General features: G+C 41.4%; 1 protein-coding gene across 1 annotated transcript in view; it reads right to left on the bottom strand.

Annotated features, from left to right (window-relative positions):
- Positions 1-2,623: 2,623 nt before the first annotated feature.
- Gask1b (golgi associated kinase 1B) overlaps positions 2,624-26,300 on the bottom strand; it is a 41,940-nt gene continuing 18,263 nt past the window's right edge. Inside the window, exons 2-4 of the mRNA XM_038348221.1 lie at positions 25,518-25,732; positions 7,610-7,836; positions 2,624-3,645 (exon numbers count right to left, since the gene is read on the bottom strand). Coding sequence (XP_038204149.1) covers positions 3,438-3,645; positions 7,610-7,836; positions 25,518-25,732 — 650 coding nt within the window. The 3' untranslated portion in view covers positions 2,624-3,437. The remainder of the gene's footprint in view (positions 3,646-7,609; positions 7,837-25,517; positions 25,733-26,300) is intronic.

Below are 26,300 nucleotides of genomic sequence, written 5' to 3' on the forward strand. Positions count from 1 at the left end.
TGCTAACTAATTTCTTTTGTCAACCCTATAGTACAGAGTTTACAAACACCAAGAGAAAGCATAGAGATCATGACTTATGACATCAAATGTGTCACACGTGATCCAGGCAGATGTCTTGGCCCTTAAATAGTCTCTTTTTTCACATCCTTCCCACAAACAAGTATTGTTTGTTCTGTTTTCCAGTTTAAGCAAATTATTTGCTCATCCAAAGGACAATATAAAGCAGAGACAGATTGGAGGAAAACTTATTCACACACACACACACACACACACACACACAAGTATCTCACAACTTTAATTTGGAACATTTTATTACAGAGTCTAAGATGTGTACATTTTCATATCCACTAAAAGGAAAATGTCACAGGAGAATAAGCACTTGTATGTGAGCCAAGGCCAATTCTTCTATTTTAAGCCTGCTGTAACAGAGCAAATAAACCACAATATGGGCTAATGCAAGCCAAATCACAGTAGAATTTGAGCACATCTGAAACACACAAAACATTCTCATCATGGCAATAAAGGAAGACTTGTTACTTGTTAGAATGCAAAGGTTGGCTTGGAGCTATTTTTCAAAACTAATGCACCATTGATTGCTTACTGCTTACAAAATAAAATACATTGTTAAAGGGTGACTGGAAGGATTGGTGAGAAGCTCAGCTGATGAGGGCACTCACTGCTCCTCCAAAGGACCTCAGTTCAGTGCCTAGAACCCAAGTCAGGCAGCTCACAACTGCTCCAGAGGTTCCCATGCCCTCTTCTGTTTTTTGTGAGTACTGCATACACATGTAACATACACATAAAAAGTAAAAATAAACCCTTAAAAGAGAAATTATAAAAATAATCGGTGTTTTTGAGCTTTCTGTTTAGTATCAAGCATGTTGAAAGAACTAGGCAAAAACACAGTCTGACCCACCTGTTGGAGGCCAGGCTGCCCAGAGGCAATGTAGCTTTAGACGCATGAAAGCAAGCTTTTAGGATGCTCGCTGTGCCTGGAATTAATATCACTATGTGGATGAAATGGTAAATTTTCTAAAAATAAAGAAGTATTGAAATGAACATAGGTCATCTTGATAAGGCATGGGACAACTTGGTAGAAATTCTTTTCATTCTCAGTCAAGTGGGGTGTACAAGTGTTTGCAAGGATAATGAAGATGAAGATTAATGAGATAAAACTCATAGACAGAGGCCAACATAGGTACTCACCAGGGCCACAGTCAGACTCAGGTCACAGTCTAGGGGATTGAAGAGATGTGACAAAGGTCAACACTCCAAGGAAAAGAAAATACATATGACATTAAATGTGGGGCTTGGAATAAGAGGGTCAGAGGCTGCCTCTCCCCTTGGTCTGTCTTTGGTTATAGTTAAGATTCTGTTAGCATAGGTTGGGATGTTTGTATCAATTAGCACCTACACAAACGTTTTCCTTCTATGATGTAGCATATACTGTTGTTGTTGTTTTTTTAAGTTCATGGTGTATTAAATTATTCTTCATCGGAATACAGAAAATGTTGTGCAGGTTAGGAACAACAACTGAAAACAAAAGAGAAAGCAAATATGAAAAAATTGTAACGTTTTATTTTTAAATTTCCAAAGAAAGAAAAAGTCAGTGTTTGTGAAGGGAGGGATACATTTCAGACAGGATGTCACTACACAGACCTGATTGGCCTCAGAGTTGCAATTCTCCTTCCTCAGCTACCTGAGTTCTAGGAATTCAGGTATACATCACCACATCAGGTTAATCAATCGGCTTTTAAATAAGGGGTGAGAGGTAAAAGTGAGAGAGAAATAATTTGTTCTGGATTCTGAGCCTCCATATAAGTAGAATATGTGACAACGTTGCACATTTCCCAAAGACAGAACAATTCAGAGCATGAACACTGTACGCCTCAGTCATCCCAACCAAACTAAAAGCTGATAGAGGGATTCAGGGGAGAATTGTTTGAGGCTTAATTTTGCCAATTTGCTGACACATGTTCTCTAGTTATGTGTTTGTCTTGAAAAGATCCAGTCACTCAGGTTGGGCTTCATTGAGACTTCTCATATTTAATTGATCGACATAATATATTTAATATGTGAACTTATCAATTCCTAGATAACAACAATTAAATCAGATGAAACCTAATTATACAAAAGAAGTCTTCTATGATTAAAAAAACTACAGAAATTACAGCATATCCTTTATAAAATGGCAATTTACTAAACAAACAGTCATTAAAAGAGGGCTGGGAGCCAGGCAGTGGTGGCACATGCCATTAATCCCAGTACTCGGGAGGCAGAGGCAGGCAGATCTCTATGAGTTCGAGGCCAGCCTGGTCTACAGAAGGAGTTCCAGGACAGCCAGAACTACACACAGAGAAACCTTGTCTTGCAAACTAAAAACAAATAAACAAACAAACAAGAGAGGGCTGGGGTCACGAGCTTAATCACACAGCACCTCTCGAGCATGAACAAAGCTCTGAGTCTGAGAGCAGGCACTGCTGGGCATGGTGACACACATCTGTAATCCTAATACTTGGGAGATGGAGCACCAGAAGACCAAGGGCATCCTCAGATGTATAAGGAGTTCAAAGTCAGCCTGTACTACATGAGACATAATAATCATTTTTGTAAAAAGCCAACCAACCAACCAACCTATAAGATCATTAAGAGAAGCTACAAAATAAGTTTTCAAGTAGGTAACATCATGCCTTATAGCGGTTTAGTTTTCTAACCACCAGACATAAATTGAATCAAAATTAAGAAAGTAAAGTGAACTAATATAGCCATTGTTACATACAGATATTTCTATGCTGATGGTTGGTTTCTTAAAAGGAATGGGTATGAGATTTTGGTTGATCGGAGAGACCTGATTATATAGGAAACACACTGCTGCTTTGCGAATGAATCTACTACCATGTCTGCTTAGAAAATGTTTCAAGACTCTGCTGCCCTCACAGCCCACATGTCCCAGTTTCCCAATATAGAATTGCTTCTGGATAGGGTTAGGAAAATGGTTGTAAAATCATCATCAGGATAATGTCAATAAACTCTCTGCTGGGAGCTGGTCAGATTAGTCAAACAGCATGAGAATGGTTTATGAGAAGAGTCAGTGCCTCTGGTTGATATTGCTCCATCAAATGGCATGACAATGGTTTAAAGATTAGTGGGAATAATAATTGGGGCTGTTGTGTAATAACAAGGCTGAGACACGTGCCAGAGTGTTAGGCAAAAAATACCATCAGGCATTTTGCAAGCAATATGCTATTCCCATACTTCTTGAATATGCATATCTTTCAACTCTGCAAACTTCTTTTTAACTTGGTTTATGATATATACTGGGTCAGTTTTGTATTAGCTATGCGGCCTCCCTCCTAGAAACACTTATGGTTGATGTGCTGTATTTAAGAAAACCCAAAAGTCACACATGTACAGCCTTCGAGGCAGAAAGCCCTTCGTCATTCGTTCATAGGCAATACTTTGATGCCATGCGCATTGATGTAGGTGACAAGGATTCTGGCTCTCTGCTCCACCACATCAATGAGCTTCTCGATGCCTAGCCTTCCTCCTTGACTCTCCCAGTAAACCTTATCAAGGAAGAGAGACTGAAGGAGCTTCTGGCGTAAGTGCTGGCTCTTCAAAACAGAAACGGCAGAGTCTGGAAACCTGAAACGATAACACAGTATTTCGCTCTTCGCGATTGCTCAGAATCATTATTCCTCCCCCACCCCCAGCTGCTCTGCCTTCATTAATCTGGCATACATCACACTACCCAATGGGACCTTGAGAACCAGAAGGCTTTTGTCACCGTCAAGCAGACACTTCTCTTAAAAATAAAATGTAAGAAAAATTTGTTTCAATTGAACCAAATTATCTAAACTAGAACTTGACATCCTAATTTCTTACTTAAAGGTTGTTACAGACTGACAAGGAGAGGCACAGAAGCGAGATCAATTTAGGTCTGAAGAAGTATTTCCCTTCGTCTTAAGCTCCATATGTCCCACAGAAAGCCTTTTATCTGCTTTCTCAGTAGCAAGGTGGGCCCAATGAAAGAAACGGTAAGAAGCAAAACATGTGTGGTTTCAGAGGAGTATTCTCCCTGAGCAAAACCTAGAGTTTAGAGCTCAATGATCTCAAACTTGTAACAGAACAAAAGGGAAATTACTATTTTTTTAAAGAAAGTTCAATTAAAAGAAGAATTCCCTCTGGTTCAGATTACACTTTTGGAACTTGACTGTTTGCCAGTACTTGTCTTTTTCTTTTCTATTTTAAGTCATTTATTTTTGAGATTTTAATATAATCATTTCCCCTTTCCCTTTCTTCCCTCCAAGTCCTCCCATATATCTCTCTTTGATCTCTTTCAAATTCATAGCCTCTTTTTCATTGTTATTACATAAACATATGTGTATGTGAATTTATATCTATTCTTAAATAAGATCTGCCCAGTCTACATACTCTTACTTGTGTGTATGTTTTCAAGGCTGACCATTTGTTAGTGGATAACCAGTTGGTGTACTCTTCCCTGGATAAGACTATTTCTCTGGCTCTCAGCATTCCTCCGTTGCCTGTAATTCTTTGAGTAGGGTTGAGGACTCATGTAACCAAGTTCTAATGGATTATCTATAAAACAACTCCCACACCTAAGGCTCAGAAAACATTGCAGAGGAGAGACTGGAAAGATGAAAAGGCCCAGAAGATCAGGGAGTTTGTACCCAAAAAGTCTCACCAAAATGACATGATCTGAGTGAGGATAGCAACAATAGACATGACAGAACAGAAGAGAGAAAGGCCAGTGTTTTTCTTAAGTACAGTATTAAATGATGCTTTAATTTATATCCTGAAGGTCCCCCCAAATGTCCAAGTATTAAAGATTTAGTCCTTAGAGTGCTATGACTGGAGATGGTGCTCATTTTAGAATGTGAGGTATAATGGGAAATGTGGTCATTCAGCATGCCTTGAAAGGGAAGCTGGACTCCACCCTCTCCTTTTCCCTCTTTCAATTCCTGGCCATGCACTGAAAAGGACCTCCCATCCTTGATTATAAAAGTGTTGTTTATAGAAGAAAATAAAACCATTACTCTACTACTGTTTTTTTACATCGCATTGGTTTATGGAAGTATGGTGGCATTTAGCATCACTAAAGGACCGAAGAAACAGAGCCCAGGTGGTTGTGGACGGAAACCTCTAAGGCTGTGAACCGAGATAAATCTTCCCATTTTGTAAGGTGGTAGCCTCAGACATTAGTTACAGTAACAAAAGGGTGGCAATGTAAACGTTTAGAGCAAGGACGTCTGATGACATCTCACTAGACATTCCTGAGGTCACTTAAGAAGGATCTGGTTGAATCAGCTTGAGAGAGTTCACTGAACTTGCTTTTTCTCGTGTAGAAAGGCTAGAGTCAGTGTCTAGCATATATAGGATCTAGCAGTAGATACAGAAATCTTGAAAAAATTCTTGTTTAAATCATAGATTATATTCTGCCACATGTCAGCTTGGTCTCCTCCAGCTCTCGTTAAAATGCTGCTAAAATCACCATATAATCACTGGAGTTCAAGAGTAACTTTCACATCAATTCAGCTGTACCTCAAAAAGTACATGGCAAGAATGTGCACTTATTTAGAGACAAACCTGGAGACAAGATCCGGAATGCATGGGCACTAGGGACCCAAGTTCAAGAATTCTGAGGATGCGAGAAGACCAAAGGTCACAGAGCTGAGCATGCTTAGTAAATCTCTGAAGTGTGAGGTTAAATAAGGCTTTTGTATGTTCTGGGTTCCCTAAGGACATGGACCATGCAGTCTTGTGGGCTATGAATTAACCAAGCAGCATTTTGTTGTATAAAGTATTAATATTCATAATTAATCAATAATTAATTATACTTAGTTAACTATATATTATTAAAAGTATTCACATTTATGTGACCATTTAAGATAGATAGATGTGTGCCACTGGCACTCTCAATTCTCCTAAGAAATTTAAGCCTTAGTATCAATTTACTAAGTGATGTCTTGAGAATGTCAATTTTTCTATGCAATAAATTCTCCTTGACTTAGACATTTAAAAGGGAGAATCTGTCACATATTCTGCCTTTAATTCACAGAGATGTGAAGAGCATCAACAGGGAAAGACATGGGGAAAAAAAAAAACACCCTCATGGGACTCTCAAAACCAACAGGAAGAGTGTGCTTTTTCAGTATTGAGAGTATATAAAATCCATATTATCTAAGCACAAAGTCAAGGAGAAGCAACTGCAATGGGCTGCAGACAATGGATCGTTGGGGAGTACTACCCGTATTTGTGCTCTTCTGGGTTTGCCTTCAAGCTCTGGGCATGGAACACACTGAGTAATAGCATCAGAACACAAGTACAAGTATCCACAAGAAAAAAACAGGGGGTACAGGCTTTAAAAAGCTGAGTTCTATCACTAAATTCAGAATTACTGGGGTGTTTTCCTGACATTGCTCAGCTCTTGGGGAGCTGTCGCTATCTTATGGACTCTTAAGCTTCCAATCTAATCTAATTAGGGAATCTTACTTCCGACTAAAATGGGTAATGATCGAGGGTGGCTCCACTTGCTGTGAAATTTAGTCACAACTTATATAACTGGAATGAGACTGATCAGACTCTGTGGCCAGTTCCTGGGACTCAGGAATCTGAACCTCCTCTATCCACAAATGCATGAGATCGGCTGTGTTCTTGCTTCCACTGGGCACAACTATCTTCTTTAGCTTCACACTGCTGCCCCCTTTACTCTGTATCCTTTCTTTCTAAGTCCTACCAAATGTCTCCCAAATTGTTTAGGTCACCTCTGAGATTTTGGCCAATAGTGCATATAACAGTACTTCATGGTCTAGCCTCCTGCAGGTCTTCCTTTGCTCAAGATCCAACCCCACAGTCTGTCTACTGTAAAGACTTCTGAGTCCTCCGAAGTCCTCCTACCCAACTTGAAGGGTCTACTGTCCTCTGGTGCCCTGCTCTTCATACAGTCTTTCTTCCCCTGTATTAATAGCAGTCATGTGAGTTTATCATGAATCTGACATCCTGCCATGCTTATCAGTTCTATTGACATGCCAAATCATTTATTATTGATCTGGACATCTCTATTGTTTCTCCCATGCCCTAATCACAGAGTCTCTGCCACCTGATTCTTCCTAGTCCTGACAGCCCTGAATCTGTCCAACCTCACCCACACAGATTCTCACAATGAAGGCTAAGCAAGGCAGTGAAGGTAGAACGTGGTAGGAGCTATGTAGGCATTGTGGACTGTTGATAGGTGCACTGGCTGCTTTGGGAAGGTTATTTTACTCCCTTACATCTCTCTTCCCACACTCACAACTTTTTTGGAAATCTCTCCAACATCAGGCCTGAGTTTTTGTGGAACATGACTAGTCATTAACCACACATGTGATCATCCAAGATGTCACGTCGTTAGAAAGTGTACTCTTTGTTCTGGGTGTGACAGCTCCTTCCTGTAATCCTAGCCCTCTGAAAGCTGAAGCAGGGGTCTGACTGCAAGGTTACGGTCAGCTTGGAAGTCAGTGAGTTCCAGGAAAGCCTGAGCTACGCAGAGAGTTCCAGAACAGCCCAGGCTAAAGAAAGATGGGACTCTCACAACAGCGCGAAAACTTACTCTCGGATGCCTTCTAGCAGTTTGAAGTTTAAGTTGTCTTCGCTTCTGTCAAAGAAGCCCTTATTGTTTATGAAGACCAAATGCTTTGGGTCATTCTTTCGCTGGACAATGTGTGCTAAAGTCACAGAATTCTGGTCGTCACAGTTTGGCCTCAGTCCATTCTGCATACAGGCATCTTCCTTGCGAGGTCTGAATCCACAGCAATTTGTGTCTAAGCGATTATAAATCTGAAAATGGAAATGAAAACAAAATCCAAGATGCTGAGTAAAAGCTTGGGAAAGTCAGAACATTTCCAAAGAATGGGAGTTTTCCGAACAGCTGACTTGCCAGAACCCCAGCAGGCCCGGCAGGCTTAATTGAAAGCAACTGTTAGAAAAGTCCACAGTTCAAAGTCCTCTGACTCAGACAGAGTCCTAAGCATTTCCAGCTTCTGCTAACAGCTCCAACGTCAGGTCGTCCAACTCAAGCGTCTCCACCCTTGGTATCCACAGTTCCCACGGAATCACATTCGAGCATGTGGCCAGCACAATCTCTGACTCTTCAGCAGAGGAGAGACAGCGCCATACTTCTACAGACCCAGGGGTCTAGCTTTTGTTTTCTCCCTGGGGCTGGGTTCTGTTGTTTCTGATGACTTTGTTGACTGTAAAGTCTACTGTACAGACTTCTGTATTGCAGTAGCTAACCAGAAATAAGACAGAGGAAATCTATAGGAGGTATATGACCCAATAGTGAAGCATCAGCTGGATCCTGAATACGTGCCAAAGCTACTGAGATTTCAGAGGCTTGTTATAATGCAGAGGTAGAAAGATTTGTTCGAACACTGTCCAATGTCACTTCTTTTGATCAGGACAGGGCTATTACATAGAGAGGCCCTGTCTCAAACAAAAACAAAATGAAATGATCAACAAATTTCTCCTAAAGAGTTAAATTCCAACTAAAATTCCAATTATATAGTCTAGTATAGTCAAAACAATTCATTTCCCCTACAACTATTAATATAATTGAGCATGAATGTATGATGGTGGTAATGAAAAACAGGCTCCAGGCAGTTTAACCCTGGCTAACAGTTTTACAGAATTTAGTCCCTACTCGGCTGTCCTCCTTGCTTTCAGACTTGTGGGAAGGCAGAGGAAACTGAGAACCAAGGAGAGGAAGAGGAGTGATGAGGGTTCAAATCCCTTCCCACAACCTAACCTGATTACTTAAAAACTCCTACTGAACACAGCCTGTTAAAGGTTCTATTACCTCCCAGCAGTGCCTCCAACTGGGGACCAAGCCTTTCAATACATGGGAATGTGGGAGAGAATTATGATCTAAACTATAACAAAAACCATGAATATTCAATGTATTCATGTTTGATCATAAGTTCTCGTAAATTTAGGCCCTGTCGACATTTCTGAAAATATATTTTATGGTTTCTATTTTTAAACCCCACGAAAGCATGAGCAATTAGGTGGAAAAGAATGCTTCCCCAAGTTCAATGGTTCCCTGCAGTGTGTTTTAAAGTGTCCTATATAATCTAATTTAGAGTCATGAGACATTCTGATGATTTCACCGATTCTCCGACAGCCTACTGTGCCAGGCAGTTCTGACCAACATCACAGATGGTGACCAGCATCTTCTAGGAATGTTGCCACGGATGCTCTTCAGATTCAAACATGTGCTTGCTGAGTACATTACCATGTGCTGAGTGTACGCGTATGTATACCTAGGGGTATAATATATAACATATAACAGTCAGACTTCAGGCCCCAAATGATTTCTTTTTCTCTGTTTTCCTTGCTTTCTGACGAGTAAAGTATGGCCTTCTATTTTTGCACTTGTTTAGCAATGGTTTATGTAGCTATTAAATCATGCCGTCTAACTCTTCAGAAGTTTGTCATAATTTTCCTTCTTAGTCCCCATTCAATATACCAAGGATCATTTGATCGCCATAACCCAGACCCTTAAGGTCAGCACCATTTGCCTGGCAGCTGCTTTAGGTATATACCAAATATAGTTCTGCATGCTTCTAAGACAGCTCACCAATTTTTAAAGCCTAATGAAGCACATCCCACACAGCTATGAAGCCCAGATGTCTTTTTAATGAGCTTGTTTAGTGCACACATCAAAACAAACACTGAAGGTTTGTATAGAAAAGCACCCGCAATGCACATCTGTGTCTCTCTGTTCTTAAGCGGGTATCCTACAAAGAAGGCTATTAAAGGGTGAATATTTTCAGGTAAGCAATATGATGCTAACCATATTAGTGTTTGAGTTCTTATTACTTTATTAGTGTTCTTATTTTGTGTGGCTACAAGTGGTGGGGGTGTGTTTCCATGACAACCTCCACATGTGGAGGTCAGAGGACAGTCTTTGGATATGGGTCCTATCCTTGCACCACATGGGTACCAGAGACAGAACTCAGGTCATCAAGTTTGACAGAAGGCACCTTTACCAACTTAGCCATGTCACTGGCCCTGACTGAATTCACACTTTCTTCAACTGGAAGACAAGAAAAACCATTTTTGCAAAACTGATCTACCACTGAAGAGGACTGCCAACTGTCATTTTTCGTAAAAGTGCTCTTTCCTTCTTTAGAAAAATATCTTTTTAGTGTTTACCTAACTAAAATTATACTCAGAAAAATCCAGGTATTCCAGCCAATTTTTTTAAGAGATGGGAATGGATATTTTTAGGTATATTTCCTTCCAAACAGTCCACCCTTAATTCCATTTTCATTTGGTACTGATAGTTTTGTCTGCAGGAAAAAAAAAAAAATACATCATCCAAGCGACTTAAAACGCCTGCTATAGCACAGAACCAAGGGAACCTCTGCCTAGCTGCATGGCTCCTCAAGAGCCACTAGGCAGCTGCAGAAAACCGGATCCTTCTACACAAGGGACAAAACCCACCCAGCTAGGTGTTCAAGTCCCCCAAGGACTCGGGTTAACTTATTCAACTCTCCATTGTCTTCAGAGTAAGATGATTAACCAAGTCATTGCAGACAATGTCTCAACAAAGAGGAGACTGAGCTAGGAAGCAGAGGTAGCTAATATCTCGGGGTCCCTCTTCTCACACAGGACAGAACTCAGTATCCCAGCTCAGAAGTCTAAGCTGCTCTTATCCATGCTCTTATCCACAGATTGTATCACTCAGGTACTGTCTCCCAGCGAGGACAAAAAAAAAAGAAGAAGCATTTGTTTACATTTGCATAAAATGTTAAATAACTCAGTATTCAATAAATACTTATTACTATAAGAGGTTCAGAAGAAGCCCAAGAACCTCGGCCCAGAACTGCAAGGGAAAATGCATGAAGGAGCGCTCCTAAGACTTGAGTTTAAAGAATCAGGCAGCATTAGCTGGAGAAGAAATATTTCATTACACTCGGAAGACAAAGTGCTCTCCTGCAATGCTGTGGAGATCTCTAAAGCGCTCACCGGCGCTGTTTGCATGGCTGTCGCAGCCTGGTCTTTGAGACACTGCACAGCACAGTTAGAGTGCACTGTTGGGAAGGATGGGGACATGAAAGCAGGTAGCGCCAATGGAAGTGAGTGCTGTGCCCACACAGAAAACCTGATAATAGCTTTATCTACAAAGTTCCCCATTTTCTCCCATTGTCCTGGAAAAGAGAAGAGCAGTGAGCAAGGCATCATGGGAAATCCTGAAAAGAATGAGAACTGAAGCAGAGCATGCTGGGAAGCAGAAGGGACAGTACAATGAGAATGTTCTCACCAGCAACTGTGAACTGCCATCATCCAAATGTTATGGCCTGAACCAGGTAACGAGATAAACCCGTGTACTGACATCCAGCTATTTTTCTCTCCTCCTTCTAAACTGGTCCACGTGAGCGGATGAGTACAGGTGTCCACGTACGTATTTCTTGTTCAATAGTCAGTCTCTAAATACTCTTTGTGGAGGGGGTAGACATACTTGTTAATTCGCATGTGCACATACGTGTGTGGTGACACAAGTTCCTACACGCAGGCACATGTGAAAGCTAGGGGCTGACTTCAAGTGTCTTACATGTCACTCTCGCTGTGAGTGTTTGACAAAAAGTCTCTCACTGAACCTCTAGCTGGCTGACTGACGGCCCTTCTGTCTCTGTCCTGCACCTCCCATGCTGGGGCTCCCTAGCACCCACTGTCATGCCTAGGGTTACAGATGCACAACCACCACCGTGCCTGGCTGGGTACTGGGTACTGGTACTAGGTACTAGGCCTCGTGATGGATTGAACAGCAAACACTGGACCAACTAAGCTATCTTCCCAGCTCTTATCTTAAAACTCTGAGAGTCTTTATTTGAACTATTTGGTTTTGACTTTTTGAGAGAGTCCCTACTTAACCCTGAAGGTCCTGGAACTTGATAAGTAGACAAGCTCCACCCACCTCTGCCTTCCAAAAGCTAGGAATACATCGCTCCGGGCTCAATTTTTTGGTTTTTAACATTTAGCAACTACCATCTTCTGAAAGAAAACGGTGAATTTTAGAGGGAAAAAAAAAAACTTAAATATTCAAGAAAATAGGTAGGTAGGCAGTGGTTTGGCACAATAATTTACCCAAAGGCCAACATGTTGTGGGCACCCAATGAATGGCTCTTAAATAAGTCAGCTCTTCTAAATGTTGTAACTCACTTGGGATTTGACTGCGCACAGACCTCCACCAAAGCACTTCCTTGTATTGAGCAAAAGCAAGTGCAGCAACGGTGCCATGTCAAGACAAGAATTTACAAAACTGCTGTCAAGAGCATGTCGCCAAGCTGCCTCCATACCTGGTGCTTCCTGGTGGTTAGTGTCTCTCAGTGGGCTTCACTGCACTAACCGTAGATCATGAATTTTATATCCGGTAGAAAACCTGCCGTAAGTCCTTGATTGTCATAAGCATAAATTGGAAATTGTAAAAGAAAATTCTTCTTTTCTCTGACTGGCAGGTTTCCTCTGGCTTTCGGTTATTTGATTGCACGTCTCATTTGCTTGCAAAAGATACAGGCAGGAGATGGGTTTTACTTTCAACAATTATCTTAAGTATTTCAAAAGGCAAAGAGACATAGAATCAGATGGACTAGCACCACTCCGGGCATGGGAAGACACAAAACAACTTAATTGTCAGAGCAACTCACATGGGAAAATGCACGGCAGGGACTCATCCCATATATGTGTGTGTTTGTAATGCTACAGATGGAGCCAGAACAGGGTCTCTACAGCCTAGTGAGTGTGAAAGGAAACCCTACACCATGAGAAAAGCCATAGTAGACAAATACAGCAGTACTCATGGAGTTTATTAATATATACACACACATACAAGCACACACACAGAGAGAGAGACAGAGACACAGAGACAGAGAGAGAGAGAGAGAGAATGTGTTCTCCCCACCTGCATCTATACCATTTGAGACCTGTGTCACCTTATGAAGCAATAGATTTCACTTGTGTTACACGCCACCTTGACAGCAAGTATCTTTTAGATTAGCAAGAGTATACTGATGACTACCCGGGCAGATGAGGAATAGTGAGAAACATAAAAACGATCTTCCATGTCTAAGATCTAGCAGAGAGCACAAGCTCTTAGTGCTCACACCTATGCTAGGAGCAACCACTCTAATCTGCCTCCACCCCAGAGTTCCTCATTTAAATTGCTATCTGTGTGCACCCATTCACAAATGGATCTCTAGTTTCTTCCCCATCACAGATCACAACGAAAGGCACAGTAGCTCCTCTCTGTTCCAAACACAGTGCGGGGATGTATTGAGATCATCAGATGTAATGTTATAAGTTTCACTGCACCACAGAAAGGCTCTGGAGAGAGGCACCAGGCAACCAACAGCCTATTTTAGGGAAATAAATTCACTTCCTATAATTTGAATAGGCAGAGCTGAGTAAAAATAACCTCTGCCAGAGACACACCCACCTTCCTGCAATGACTTTTAAAAGGCATGCCAACTAACAGAAAAAGACAAGTATTTTTGTATCTTGTAAACTTTTGGTTTGTAGCCTGAATTTATATTAAGCAGGGAAATCTAACACAGAAAGGAGGGGGTTGGAGAGATGGCTCAGGGATTACAAAGTATTGCTGTTCTTCTAGAGGGCTCAAGTTCAATTCCCAGCACCCACACAGTGGCTCACAACCGTATGCAACTCCAGTCTCGGGGGATCCGATACCCTCCTCTATCCTACCTGGGTACCAGGCACATAGGTGATACACACACATGTAAACAAGATGCTCATACACTTAAATTACATTTTTAACATTAAAAAATAAACAAAAATGAGGAATTTATACTAAGAAAAAAAATTTAATTAGAAATGAGGTATACCTAATCTAAGAAAATCCTCTTAAAATGCATTCCTCTAGTGAGGAATGAGACGGCACTTTAGCTTACGTAAGCTAGGATAATCAAGGAGCTAAAACTTCCACTTGCTCACGTCTGAAGGAATAACATCACTGGAAACTGCTCTCTTGTACTGTGACATTTGTCCATAGTTAGCATTTACATAGAATTCCTGTCAATTTTATTTTTTCAATAATATGAATTTATTAAAAGAAAATTAACAAGAATAAAGACCAACTATGTGACCATGCTCAGATGCCATTCTGATCACAGCTGGAATTGGTGTGACGAACCCAACAGCTGGCTAGACTCATATTCTTAATGGAACTCAAAACAGTAACCAATTCTGACAAATGGACTGTTGTTCTCTAGTCTTTCAAAATATATTGCTTTTGCCTTCTACACTGACCTTGCTTTCAAAATTATTTTTACATCCACTATATATAGAATCTCCCATTCTAACATGGATTCATTTCTGTGCTTCTTATAAATTAAGGTCTTATATATAACTGACCAAAAGTCTTTCAAAACATTAAGACTTATTACATTATAGATGTTTTAATCATTAAGACAATCCAAACTGGTATGTGGATACATAGCAATGTTACATACAAATGAAGAGAACCACTCCAAGAGGTAACTCAGCTGCCTAAGAAGAGAAACAAGAGCCGGTTTTCTCAGCAGCTTGCCATGGCGTCTCATGCTTACAGACCAGTGTGCTTACTGCCATGATGTTACAGCCTCTTGTGCTAGGCATGGTTGGTTTTGTACGTCTTACCAGTGCACTTCCTATCTTAGAAAGAACGTGTACTTGATAACTGTTCGTTATTGAGAAACATGAAGACTGTCTCCCCAGGGGTCCACTCACCTACGTGACATGAACAGTACCAAACCCCACCGACTGGCGATGAAGCCAGACATCCATGTTCCTCTATCTATTGTCCTATTAACCGTCTCAATAAAATAATTGAGTTTTGAGATGCAATACATGCAATTTCACTCATGGTATTTAAAAATTATGAGCTTATAGACAGACATTTAGTAAAGCACCATTTCATTCACCATGGCCATTCTTGAGAAAAATCTGGTGTTTACTCGGTGTATTTTCATGAGACATGCAGAGAGGCGCAGACTCTGACTATTACTGCTGGATTACTGCCTACCCTGACTCATGGTAAGACGTCAACAAATTCATGTGGGGGTCTTCTTTCCTTCTCGCTCTGTCAGTCATAAATTCAAGAGGGGAAAGAGGCAGAAAGGGTGACAGAAAGCTGAGCAGGAACAGAGATAGTCTTCCAGAGACAGATTTTGGCAAATCAGCTCAACTTTATTCCAGAGTATAAGGAATACATAGGATTGGGGAGCCTGGGGACAAACCTTAATTTGCATTAAGTGGCACAAGATCTCCTGTCACAAGAGTTATGTCACAAGTATGGCAGTAGGGTCCTATAGCAGAACTCCTAGCACAAATCTTCTAGCAAGAATCTGTGCCATAGCTCAAGCTCGAGATGAATCAGGCATCTACTTTAGAGACAGCTTTCAAATAAGGTCAGTCCTCCAGGCCCAGGGACATTCTCCAGATAAGGACAAGCAGAGGCAGAAAGTTCTGCTGCAGGGAGGGAGTCCCCAGTTGTCTAACTTTGAGATAAGCTGCCAGACAGTGCGGAGGCTGCCGCGGCCTCTGACTAGCCAGCAATGTTTTCCGACAAATTCACTTAATAGCGTGAACACTAGAGAAAACGGCAAAGGGAGAAAGAAAACAAGTCTCGGTATTATGAAAATACGTTGACCTCAAAGTTCCTTGGAAAGCCTGTAAACGCCATTGCCCCAGACCAAGTCTCACTTGATCTGATCCCATCACGGTAATGGTTTTTGAAGCTCCATCTATCTTTTAGAGAATGGTGTCTGTAAACAACATTAACATGACTGGCGAGTACATAATGGACCAAGCAGCTCCTAGCTCACCCTTAACACTGTCTGAGTCTATATCCTCAGTAACTAACACCAAACAGTGGAAGTTTTTAAATAGCCATACACTAGTATGTTTACTAGCATACGTGTGAGTAGATGATGACACTCTACGCATTATTGTGGTTCTATAGGAATATCTGGGAGAATGGGCAGGGCATATCAATATCCATCAGACTCAATGACAGTTCAGAGTTTTTAATTTGCTTCACAACAGATTAACCCAGAAGTCCAACTCACACAACTCCAGTCTCCCCGAAACATGTTAGTAAGTGGGTCTCCGAAAGGAGCAATGATACCGGGAAGAAGGTGAACTCTGGCTCAAAGAACGTGTTAAAGAGGCTTTGAGTCTCACAAGGTATGTAGAGCCTAACGGGCTGACTCACACCCATAGTCTCCCCATCACCCTATGTATTACCAGACACATGACTGAAACATTCTAACTGTGTATTATTCATATCAGTACTGTCTGGAAAGTTCACAGCAACTGTGAAAACAGATTTTAAAATTGGTCCATAGCTAATTCAATACGTTCTTTATTTCTGGCTGACATTAAAATTAGAATTGACCAATAAATATCTGGTTGGTTATCACAAAGAAATATAGGATTGTGTATAGCATAGTTTTAATCAAACATTTCTCCCTTTGACTCAATACAAAAGCAATCACCTGGGTCAATTGATCTCCCTAGTTTAGAGAAATAAAAGACAGGGGTTTCTGGGATACGTGCAAAAGCATGTACAAAGTTCTGCTACCGTATGGACCCAGACATCCTAGTCCTGTGTACATAGCCAGAGAAGATGAAATCAGTGTGTCTACTGGGCATCTACATCCCACGTTCACTGCCATACTCTGTGTATGGCAGCCAAACCATGGAGTTATATTAGGTGTCTACGTGGATGGATGGAAAAATGACAACACGGGTAAAACTGAAGAACATTCTATTACGGGAAACAAGTCAAGCACAGAAAGAGAACTCACATGTGCCCCACTGATCTGTGAGAGCTTGAAGCCTTGATGCCGTGGACTCTGTATGCAGACTCATGTTCACCAGACACTGGAAGGGTGGGGGAGGGATGATATGAGCAGATGACTAATGGGCGCAGGGCTACAGCGGGATAGAAGGAAGAGCGAGCTATTCTGCAAGTGCAGTAACGCAACTGTGGCCAGCGACTCTTAACCGCCTCCTTCAAAAGAATTGTCAGAAAAGATTTTGGACACCCAAAAATGAGAGATGATGGAGATGCCTCCTTCTGCCAGCACAAATCGCATATGCATACTGGAAGACCGCACTCTCAGATAAATATAGACAATAAATTATTTTCAATATTTAGGAGAAAAATATATTAACATTTTTAAATATTTCCCGTTGGGAGCAGACATCTTGGGAAGCTATGTGTTCCTTCCCAAGGGGCATGGGTTTTTTGAAACACAAATTAGTCTGTGTGAATTTAGTTCACACAGAAAAGTGAACTAAACAGATGTGGTGGTACCAACATGCAATCCTAGTACACAGGAAAACAGTGAAGAAGAAGGATTGTGAGTTTGAGGCCAGCCTGTGAGACCCTGTCCAAAAACTTTTTTTAAAAAGTGGGGGTCGGACTGGCGAGTCTCCAGAAAAGTAGATACTGACTGCAGAAGCCAGCTGTTGGCTCCTAAGCCAAGTGTGAGTCCATGTAGTTAAGGACCACTCTGCTTCCTCTCTCCCTCTCTCGCTTCCAGAACAAAACAATTAAATAGTTTACATGTTGTGAAGTGAGAGAATGTGGTTTCTAAATCTCAAGTCTCCAGCAGAAGATGAGGTCAAAGCCCAAATGGGAAAACCATCATAGCTCAGTGCCCACACATTTGCTTTCCCTCCTGATACAGTCACGAAGAGAAAGTCAGCACCAGAAGTATGTTCCCGTTAAGGCCCGTCAAAGTGAAGCATTTGCCCCTTGAATTAGAGACCCTGCAATTCCACTGTCTCCTTCCTCCCATCCTGAGGTCTTGAGAAAACCTAATTCTCAGAGAAAAGCCTGTCCATCTCTGCCAAGGAAGATTCTGTGGACCTTCCGATGAGACGCAGTTTGGAGGCACGAAATCGAAAGGAGCTGTCCTGTTGAAAGGAAGTATATTCAAGAATTGTCAAAGAGGAAGATGTGGGATCAACCCAAAAACACCTGGGAAGAGTCTCACTGAAAAACAGGGCATGAAATGATGTTTTGCCACTGTCAAGAGGCAAGCCCTCAAATCTCAAATGTTAACTGAGGTCAACGGAGAATTAAGAAATCCCTCAACAGAAATGCATTGACTTTCATCAAAACCCAGCAATGGTCCTCTAAATGCCTATAATTCCCAATTTGCTTTATACAGTAAAATAAGAAGTGCTGAAATGCACTTTGTTTACATGCCTGCTCACTTCGGACCTGAGGATAGGTGCTGGGGCCTCACATGTGCTAAGCATGTCCTCCATCACTAAGCTATACCCCTGGCTTCCATAATAATTTTTAAAGCACTAATGCATTTAAACTTAATTATCCAATCAAACGGAAGTCCTTACAGATATAGTTTAGTTTTCTGAGCAGTAAATTCAGCAATGCTTCTCACGGTACACAGCAGCTACCAGGAGGTCAGTTGGGAGCTCTGGGTGGCCTCTGGCTCATAAGGGAGTCAGTTAAAGGTGGCATGGGCAGGAAGAGGCAGGCTTTGGGGGCCCTTCTGAGGAAGTGTCAGACTTTGCTGTTGCTTGACTGTGAGGCTCTAAGCAGAGGCAGGCTAAAAGGTGACTCGGGATGCACAAATCTGACAGATTTAACTCAGTAAGGAGGAGAAGCAGGTAGGTCAAGAAAGGAAGCCTTTAGGGATGGGCTGATAAAAATACCCTCAGGCAGTCTGAGAACCTAAGGGACCAGCTGCTCCTGAACACAAATTCGTGAGCTAGGCATGCATAAAAATAATTACTAATCGAATGTATGATTTACTTTTAAATAAACTGTCTTGAATTAAATGTAGTGTAATGAGATAGTTAAGTAAAGTCAGTCAGCTGGGTGTAATGAGCCAGGCTTAGAGCCCCACACTCAGGAGAGGCTTTGTGAGGCAGGGAGAACTGGAGGTTTAAGGCCTGTGTGGGTACATAGCAAGACCCTGTCTCAGACAGGAAAAGAATAAGATCAATACTTCTTAGAATTATTATAAAATAGCCGCAAACCTTCCTTAATAGCAATAATTTTTGCACAGTTTCTCCATTTAAGGCCAAAACCCTCTGTTTCTTATTCTTTTAATCTCCTTATTTTTATACTACATCCGACGTCTCTCTTCCACTAAATAGTAAAAAGCAAGAAACATTGTGGGTGCACAATAAACACCGAGGTTTCTGGGCAGTCCACCCAGTTATTAGAAACAGTATTGGATATTTAGGATTAAATTGCACTGTTGCAAGATAATATTAAAAGGAAGAGAGACCTTGGGAAGACTTTTTAAATAAGATAACATCATTATCATCCTAAGCACAGCCATTAAGTGTGTTAAGAAGCCTCAGCAATTCTGAAATAATGTCTTTTGAATTTCACGGACAAAATGAGACAGTTTAAGAAAACTAGAATTCTGTAATGGCCATAAGATATGCACATCCATCCCGGTAAAGTTTGACCTTGGTACGTTTTTTAAAATTTCTCTTTTTTTCTAGAGAATTTCATACATGTATATAAATCAAAATCATATATACCCCATTCCCTGACTCTAATCCCCCCAGATGCCCACCAACCTGCCCCCCTTACAACTTCACATCCTCTCATTTGTGTGTTTGTCAATGACTCATTAAGTCCACTGAGGAGTGCTAATATGAGTGTTTGATTATCCACTGGAGATTATCCACTAGAGACCTACCAGTTACCACACTCTCCAAAATGCGATTCTCCTTTACCGAAGACCTCCAGCCTGCTAACAGCTCCTCAGTAAGGAAGGCCTGGGGTCCTGGAGAATCTATCTATGAACCTCGGTCATTTTTATTGTTTAGAGGAGCATCCTTTACCTGAGCAAGTGATGGATGGCCAAGGAAATCACTTAGGTAATCTCATACTCCCCATAAGAATTGGGCTGCTTTCTCAACAAACAATAAGAAGCAGGAATACACACTTCTGTGGCCCCATTGTTCCACTCCCTCTTCACCCACTAGGTCTAAGCCAATTCATCAAGATAATTAACCACTATCCCTGAAGCTAATCCCAGACTTTCTTTGCTACTTGATCCCAAGGCATTATTTGAAGCCGCTATCACTCCCTGTTTGCTGCCAAGCAAATGAGAAACTGCACCATTTGTTGGAACTTACGGTAATAATACATGGACAGAGGTCATTTACATTGAGAATGCTGCAATAATACATGGACAGAGGTCATTTACATCGAGAATGCTGCAATACCAAAACCAATAAGGTTGAGCCAAACTGTGTTTGGGAGTCCTTTTTTATCTATCAAGGGGCCATAAACAGTATCTTTCTTTGCCTAACAGAGAAGGTTCAAAATGAATAAAACACTGTTTTGTGAAAGAGAGTAAGGTTCTCCTTTGCATAGAAGATGGTTGAACGCTCACAGGGTAAAGTGTGTGTACATACATGAGCACCTGAGTTCAGGTCCCAGCACCCACATTAAAAGCCAGGAGGCACACACTTGTAATTCCAGTACCAGCAAGCAAAGACAGGAAATTCCCAGTGCCTCACTGGCCAACCAATGAACATCTGATCTCCACACACAAGGGCATACACATGCACATACAGATGTGTTTGCACACATACACACACACAAGAAAAAAATGGTTGGCATTTTTAGTTTTATCACACCACTAAGTGGGAAAATAAACAACCCATAAAGATCAAAGCAAAGGGGATGCCGTGGAATTCATCCCAGAGCGAATCCCTTAGGCACCAGATGAGAAGGGGAGAAAAGGTAACTGGAAGAGACAGCTGTCACGACAAGACAAACTGTGGCTAATTGCTGAATTGATGACCTGAGCTTCATTACTCACAGCCTGCTAAGAGGAAAAAAAAAAAAACAGGAAGTGCTTCAGGCGCCCTTCCCCCCCATTCCGCTCGACAAACTTTTTCACACGTTGAGCTCATTGCTAAGATTCTTCTCCACTAAAATTTCTTCCTATGGAGTCTTGCTTTCTGGTTTAAATGTCAAACTCCCTAACTTCATTCTCAAGCCAACCACTTGAAAATAATCCATAGCTTCTGGTTTCTTTCCATAAGACTTATTATGGTGCTGGATATATTCTACGATGGCTATCTTTCTCTCATATGAAATTGTGTGACCCTTGAGGCAGAAGATGGTCTCTTTCAACCTTTTTATGCACAGAATTAAACTTCCCTGTGTCTAGGACAAATAAGAGCCTGAGAAAATCTATGACAGTGCAAAGAAATATGCTATAACTTTTGGGGATTGTGAAATCAATTATCCCTGAACACACAACTGTTGCTCCCTTAAGGAAAATATCCATTCATTTCTCACCCGACAAACAGTCTCAGAAAGTGTAAGTCCATCAGACAATACAAAGTGCTAACCATTTTCTGTTCATTCAATTCTTCCCTTTGAATATATTCCCTAATCCCCATCCTTTAACAACGTTACTTACTGGCTGTGTCACAAGCAGCTTTTCCTCTACTTATAACAATCCCAATTTGACACGTCGGATCTAATATTTTAATATAATTGGATAGTTTTCCCTGAACAAAAACAGTGCCCAGATACTGCAACATTTCCAAACATTTGGCTGCTAACAGGATGGTTACAAGTCCAGTAAGACGGGAACTTGCCCTTGAGGAAATCAGACTTTATAAGAAAAGACAGACTTGTCATAAAGAATTAAACCTCAATAACAGATGACCTAGAAGAAAAATATATCGGTCCATAAACATTCAAAGAAATTAAGTTATTTGTCAAATTACATTCAACTTAATGAATAAAATGAAGGGAAGATTGGTTTACTTAACTTCTACTTATGTCTATGAATGTCTAGGTGCTTAATTTGTAGAGTTAATAAATATTTACTGACTGTGTATCAAGTATCATTCTAAATACACAAAGTTATGTATAAAGGTAATTTATTCTTTCAATAGCCTTCTAAACGGTGTCCTATTATACAGATGGAAAAGCCAAAAAGAGGAAAACTGAAGGGATTTCTCAAGGCTAAGAAATGACTAGCAGCAAGGTTGACAATCATCTTCCACAAACTAATCCATTCTCAGTTTCTAACCATGATAGTAAGGTCTCCCAAGTCAGGAAACAGGGCTTCCACGTGCTGAAACTGCTTCTGTTATTTTATCTAATCTTTTGAGAGAAATTGGGCCAGGCCTTAGAAACAAAATAGTCTCTAGAATGCTTAGTTTTCTCGACCCTGTGGTGATAAATTTTGGCCTGTGCAGTTCATACCCCCACACTTCATGAAGGAAAGATTGCCTGTGGCTCTTCTGCACTTTACAGAGGCAGAAATATGGTCCAGCCTTTCTGACTATAGATTTGTTAAGTGGGTGAAACAAATGGACAATGTGTGCAGAGAGAAACAACTACCCTATGTTCCCTAGCCCTTGCTCTGGCAATCACAGAGCAAGTGACTGTAATTCGCTCCAGGCATGACATATCTAAATATCTAAAATCATTTACAGAAGCCACTCACTACATTCCCAAGCAACACATATACAGGCATATTTCTGTTTAAAAACCAACGTCCATGAGACTGAATAGAAAAAGTTCATACAAAAAAAAATATTAACTATTGCGACACTCATGAAACTGGCCAGTTTATGTAGACCTTGTTTCATAAACTCCTTCAAGTGCATTAGCCCTGCTGTGGGATAAAGCACAAGCTCACAACTGATTCGGATGGTTAGAATACAGCACAACCTTTCCGATCCCAGTTATGCAGAATCCAAGGACCTGAGGTGTGAGACACTTGGGACAGAGCTCCAAGTTTGTTTTCTCACGTTACTGAAGCTGGGAACTTTACCCAGTAAGCCACAGCCACGTGGCATATATAGATTAATAGAAATGGGTTAAATTAATATGTAAGAGTGAGCCAATAAGAAGCCAGAGCTAATGGGCCAAGCAGTGATTTAATTAATACAGTCTCTGTGTGGTTATTTTGAGGCTAAGCTGCTGGGAACTAAGTAGCGGCTCTCTCCTCCTGCGCCTGCTCACCAAGCCTTATGGGATGGGTTGGCTGAGGACTAAGGAAGAAATTCATTCCCAGAAGGTGTTTGTTACTTTACTGAGCCACAGGTGGAGCATGATCTTGATGAAGAAGAAGAGGTCATGGCAGATCGGAATGACCTAAACATTTAAGCTGGGAATTATGCAAAGGATGTACCCAGGACACCCAATATCCAATGTAACAAGGTTTGTGTAAACACAGAGTTCCTAGGGTAAGTTTGAACAGCAAATGTTGGGAGGCTTTAATGCCCAAGCACCAGCTCACCAAAGACGCAAAAGAATGAATGGAAGACAGAATGGTACAGTTCAAAAGGATGGCTTGTCCTAGAAGTGGGCAATTATTTCCCCCAGAATATTCTGCATATATTTCTCCCCCACAATAAAGTATTCTGGGGGTAGAGATTGTATACCCAGCCCAGGATTCCTTCAGTGGTCAAATATGACTGAAAGAGAGATTATAGCCATGGCACTGGACCACAGTCTGTGCTTGAGCAGCTGGTGAGAGCACACCATGACCCAGGCTTAGCCAAGCAGCGGGAGGCAGCCCGGTGGAAACCATCTAGGGTGGAGAGATGCATAGGGGTCACACAGTAGTGCCCCGGGATGAGTGAGCCGGGACAGCTAATGGAGATTAAGTGGATTGAAGAAAGCTAAATATGGTCCTGCCTCCCATCCATTCAACAGTGTTCTCTTTCTAAAAGAGTTGATAGAAATAGTAAGATCTTTTAATGCTTTTTTAAAGTACTTTTCTAAATTTTGAAAAGTATAGCCCTTGTTGCTAAATCCAAAGACCAATTGGCACTTGCTTAAGGTGGACAGTGGTAAGCCTTAAGACATCCTGCCCTCTATAAAAAGGCTTCATTACATAAGACCCTCGAGTGTCTTGGGTAGGCTACGAATTTGGAAACACATCTAAAGGCAAAGTGGAAGCAGATGTTAAAGATTCGGAGTGAAGGCACTCTGTTTAAGAGGGAAAGGGCACTCTCAGAATCCATAAGTTATTAAAGCAAAACCTCGGGGCCAGGAATAGATTACCCCCCATTCTGATTACCTCTGTGGCTAGGATAAAACACGCTAGCCAAAAACAGCTTGGTAGAGGAGAGGGTGTGCTTCTTCTTACATTGCCAGGTCACATCCATCACTGGGAGAAGTCAAAGAAAGGACTCAGTGCGGGAACTATGAGGCAATGCTGCTCCAGCTCACTCTATGGCTCACTCTCAGGGTCATACTTAGCGAGCTTGCTTTACTCAGGGCCACCTTACAGACATTAACAATCAAGACAATCCTTCACTGACAGGCCCACAGCCCACCTGATGGAGAAAATTACCCAGCTGAGACTCTTTGTAGCTGAACCTAAGCTCTATGAAGTTGACAGCTACATCTAAGTAAAACATAGACCTATAAACCTATAAACTGTTAGCTAGGGAGGCCCCTGAGTTCTCAAAAACCTCAAAGTCTATTATTCCTGCTGTTAGTTAACTAGAGAGTACATCCCCATTTCCAAAGACATTTCAGATTCTAGTTTTAGGGTGTTTAAAATTCAAGCTGGAACTAAAAACGGAAGCTCCTTCCATATTGCCCAGGTTTTACAATCCTGGAAAGTCCTATGCGGGTTACTTGAAAAGAATTATCACCAAAAGCCCTGCTCTGTTATGGACTCTGTATAGTACACCACCAACAAACCAAGCAAAATGTGCATAACTGTTATAGGTCCAATCAACTGTTTTCCAACTGGAACTAAGACTGTCTCCAGAGTATTATTCTTAAATGTTCAATTTTTATGAAAGTGTTGTTGAAAAATAACACTGGAGCCAGGCATGGTAGGAAGTGTGTGCCATTACTGGCAGCACTTAGGAGGCAGAGGCAAACAGAGTTCTCTGAGTTCAAAGTCATTCTGGTCTACACAGTGAGTTCTAGGTCAGCCAGGGCTACATAGTGGGCCCTGCTGAGTGAGAGAGGGGAAGTGGGTACTAGAAAGAAAATACAGAAAATGACGGTTGTAGCAGCGTGACCACGGGAGTGCTGGAACACTACTAGGGAATACGATAAGAAGATAAACCTTCAACAGCGCCAAGCCCCGGCTGAGTCTGAGCTCTCATTCTTAGCAGTTGTCAGAACATGAATGAGATCCCCATCCTCACCAAGATTTAGCTGATCCAGGGAATATGTAAAACACACCCCCACGACTCAATACTCCGTAGCTATGATAAGTGGTAATATTGCAGGCTAGCCAGTAGCTTGCTTCTTCAGAAAGTAATTTTATAAAGAATATCCACAACCATTTCCCAGAAGAATGTAAACTTTCATAATACGTGTGCTGCACTTGGCCAGACACAGCACTCCAGCACTGAAATACAACTTCATAGAAACTCCAGGTACCGATGATCCCTTTGAGGCCTTACAACACCGTCAATCTCAGATAACCACTTAGACGACTGGATAAACTTACCTGTAACAAAAAATCGAAGAGAGCCATTTTGGACCACTCGTGGTGATGGACTTCGGAGCAGCCCCACTCAGGTCTGGGAACCCGGCCATTCAGCCAGCACTTCTGTTTTAGCAACTGCTGATAAGTTCCCCAGGTGATCTTAACAGAAGAATGGCTATCATTGCTCACTGATGTTAGAGATGAGTCCCAGAGAATGAAAGGGCGAGGAAGGCCATCTGCGGAATGAGAGAAGCAAACATTTCACTCAGCATGCTGCCCCATTGAGTGGGCAAGTATCCTTGGGAAGGTCACTCACTCTTCCACACCCTCCCTCTCACCTGTCCCACAAAAACACTGGTTAAACAAATTCCATCGTCCCTGCATCTCCACAAGTTTTGATATTCTTGTATCAATGACACTCCTGGTTAGTTATAAGTCTTATGAAGTGGGAAATTATTACAGACAAAAGAAAATTTAACAAGGTTTATAGATGTGGCAGGAACAGGATACTAACCACTCACTCAAGCACCCTCTGGTTAGCATGGTTTTATTCCACATCTAAAAGCAGCCACCACAAGGAAGGAAGAAATCCAGACATTTATAATTGTCTATTCAGGGTCTAAGCAGAGCGGTCTCTGTTTGTAATAACAGCTGTCTGATTTTTGAAGGCTACACCAGGATGCTGGGGGTGGGGAGAATTTTTAGAAGTCACAAATTTCAAAGAGGAATTGGATGCTTCACATTAATTACTGGGGTCTCCACAGAAGGAAAGTAGAAGAAAGACCTGTGCTTATTTCTGCTTTT

The sequence above is a fragment of the Arvicola amphibius genome, chromosome 11 (assembly GCF_903992535.2).
Source record: "Arvicola amphibius chromosome 11, mArvAmp1.2, whole genome shotgun sequence".
Lineage (NCBI taxonomy): Eukaryota > Metazoa > Chordata > Mammalia > Rodentia > Cricetidae > Arvicola > Arvicola amphibius.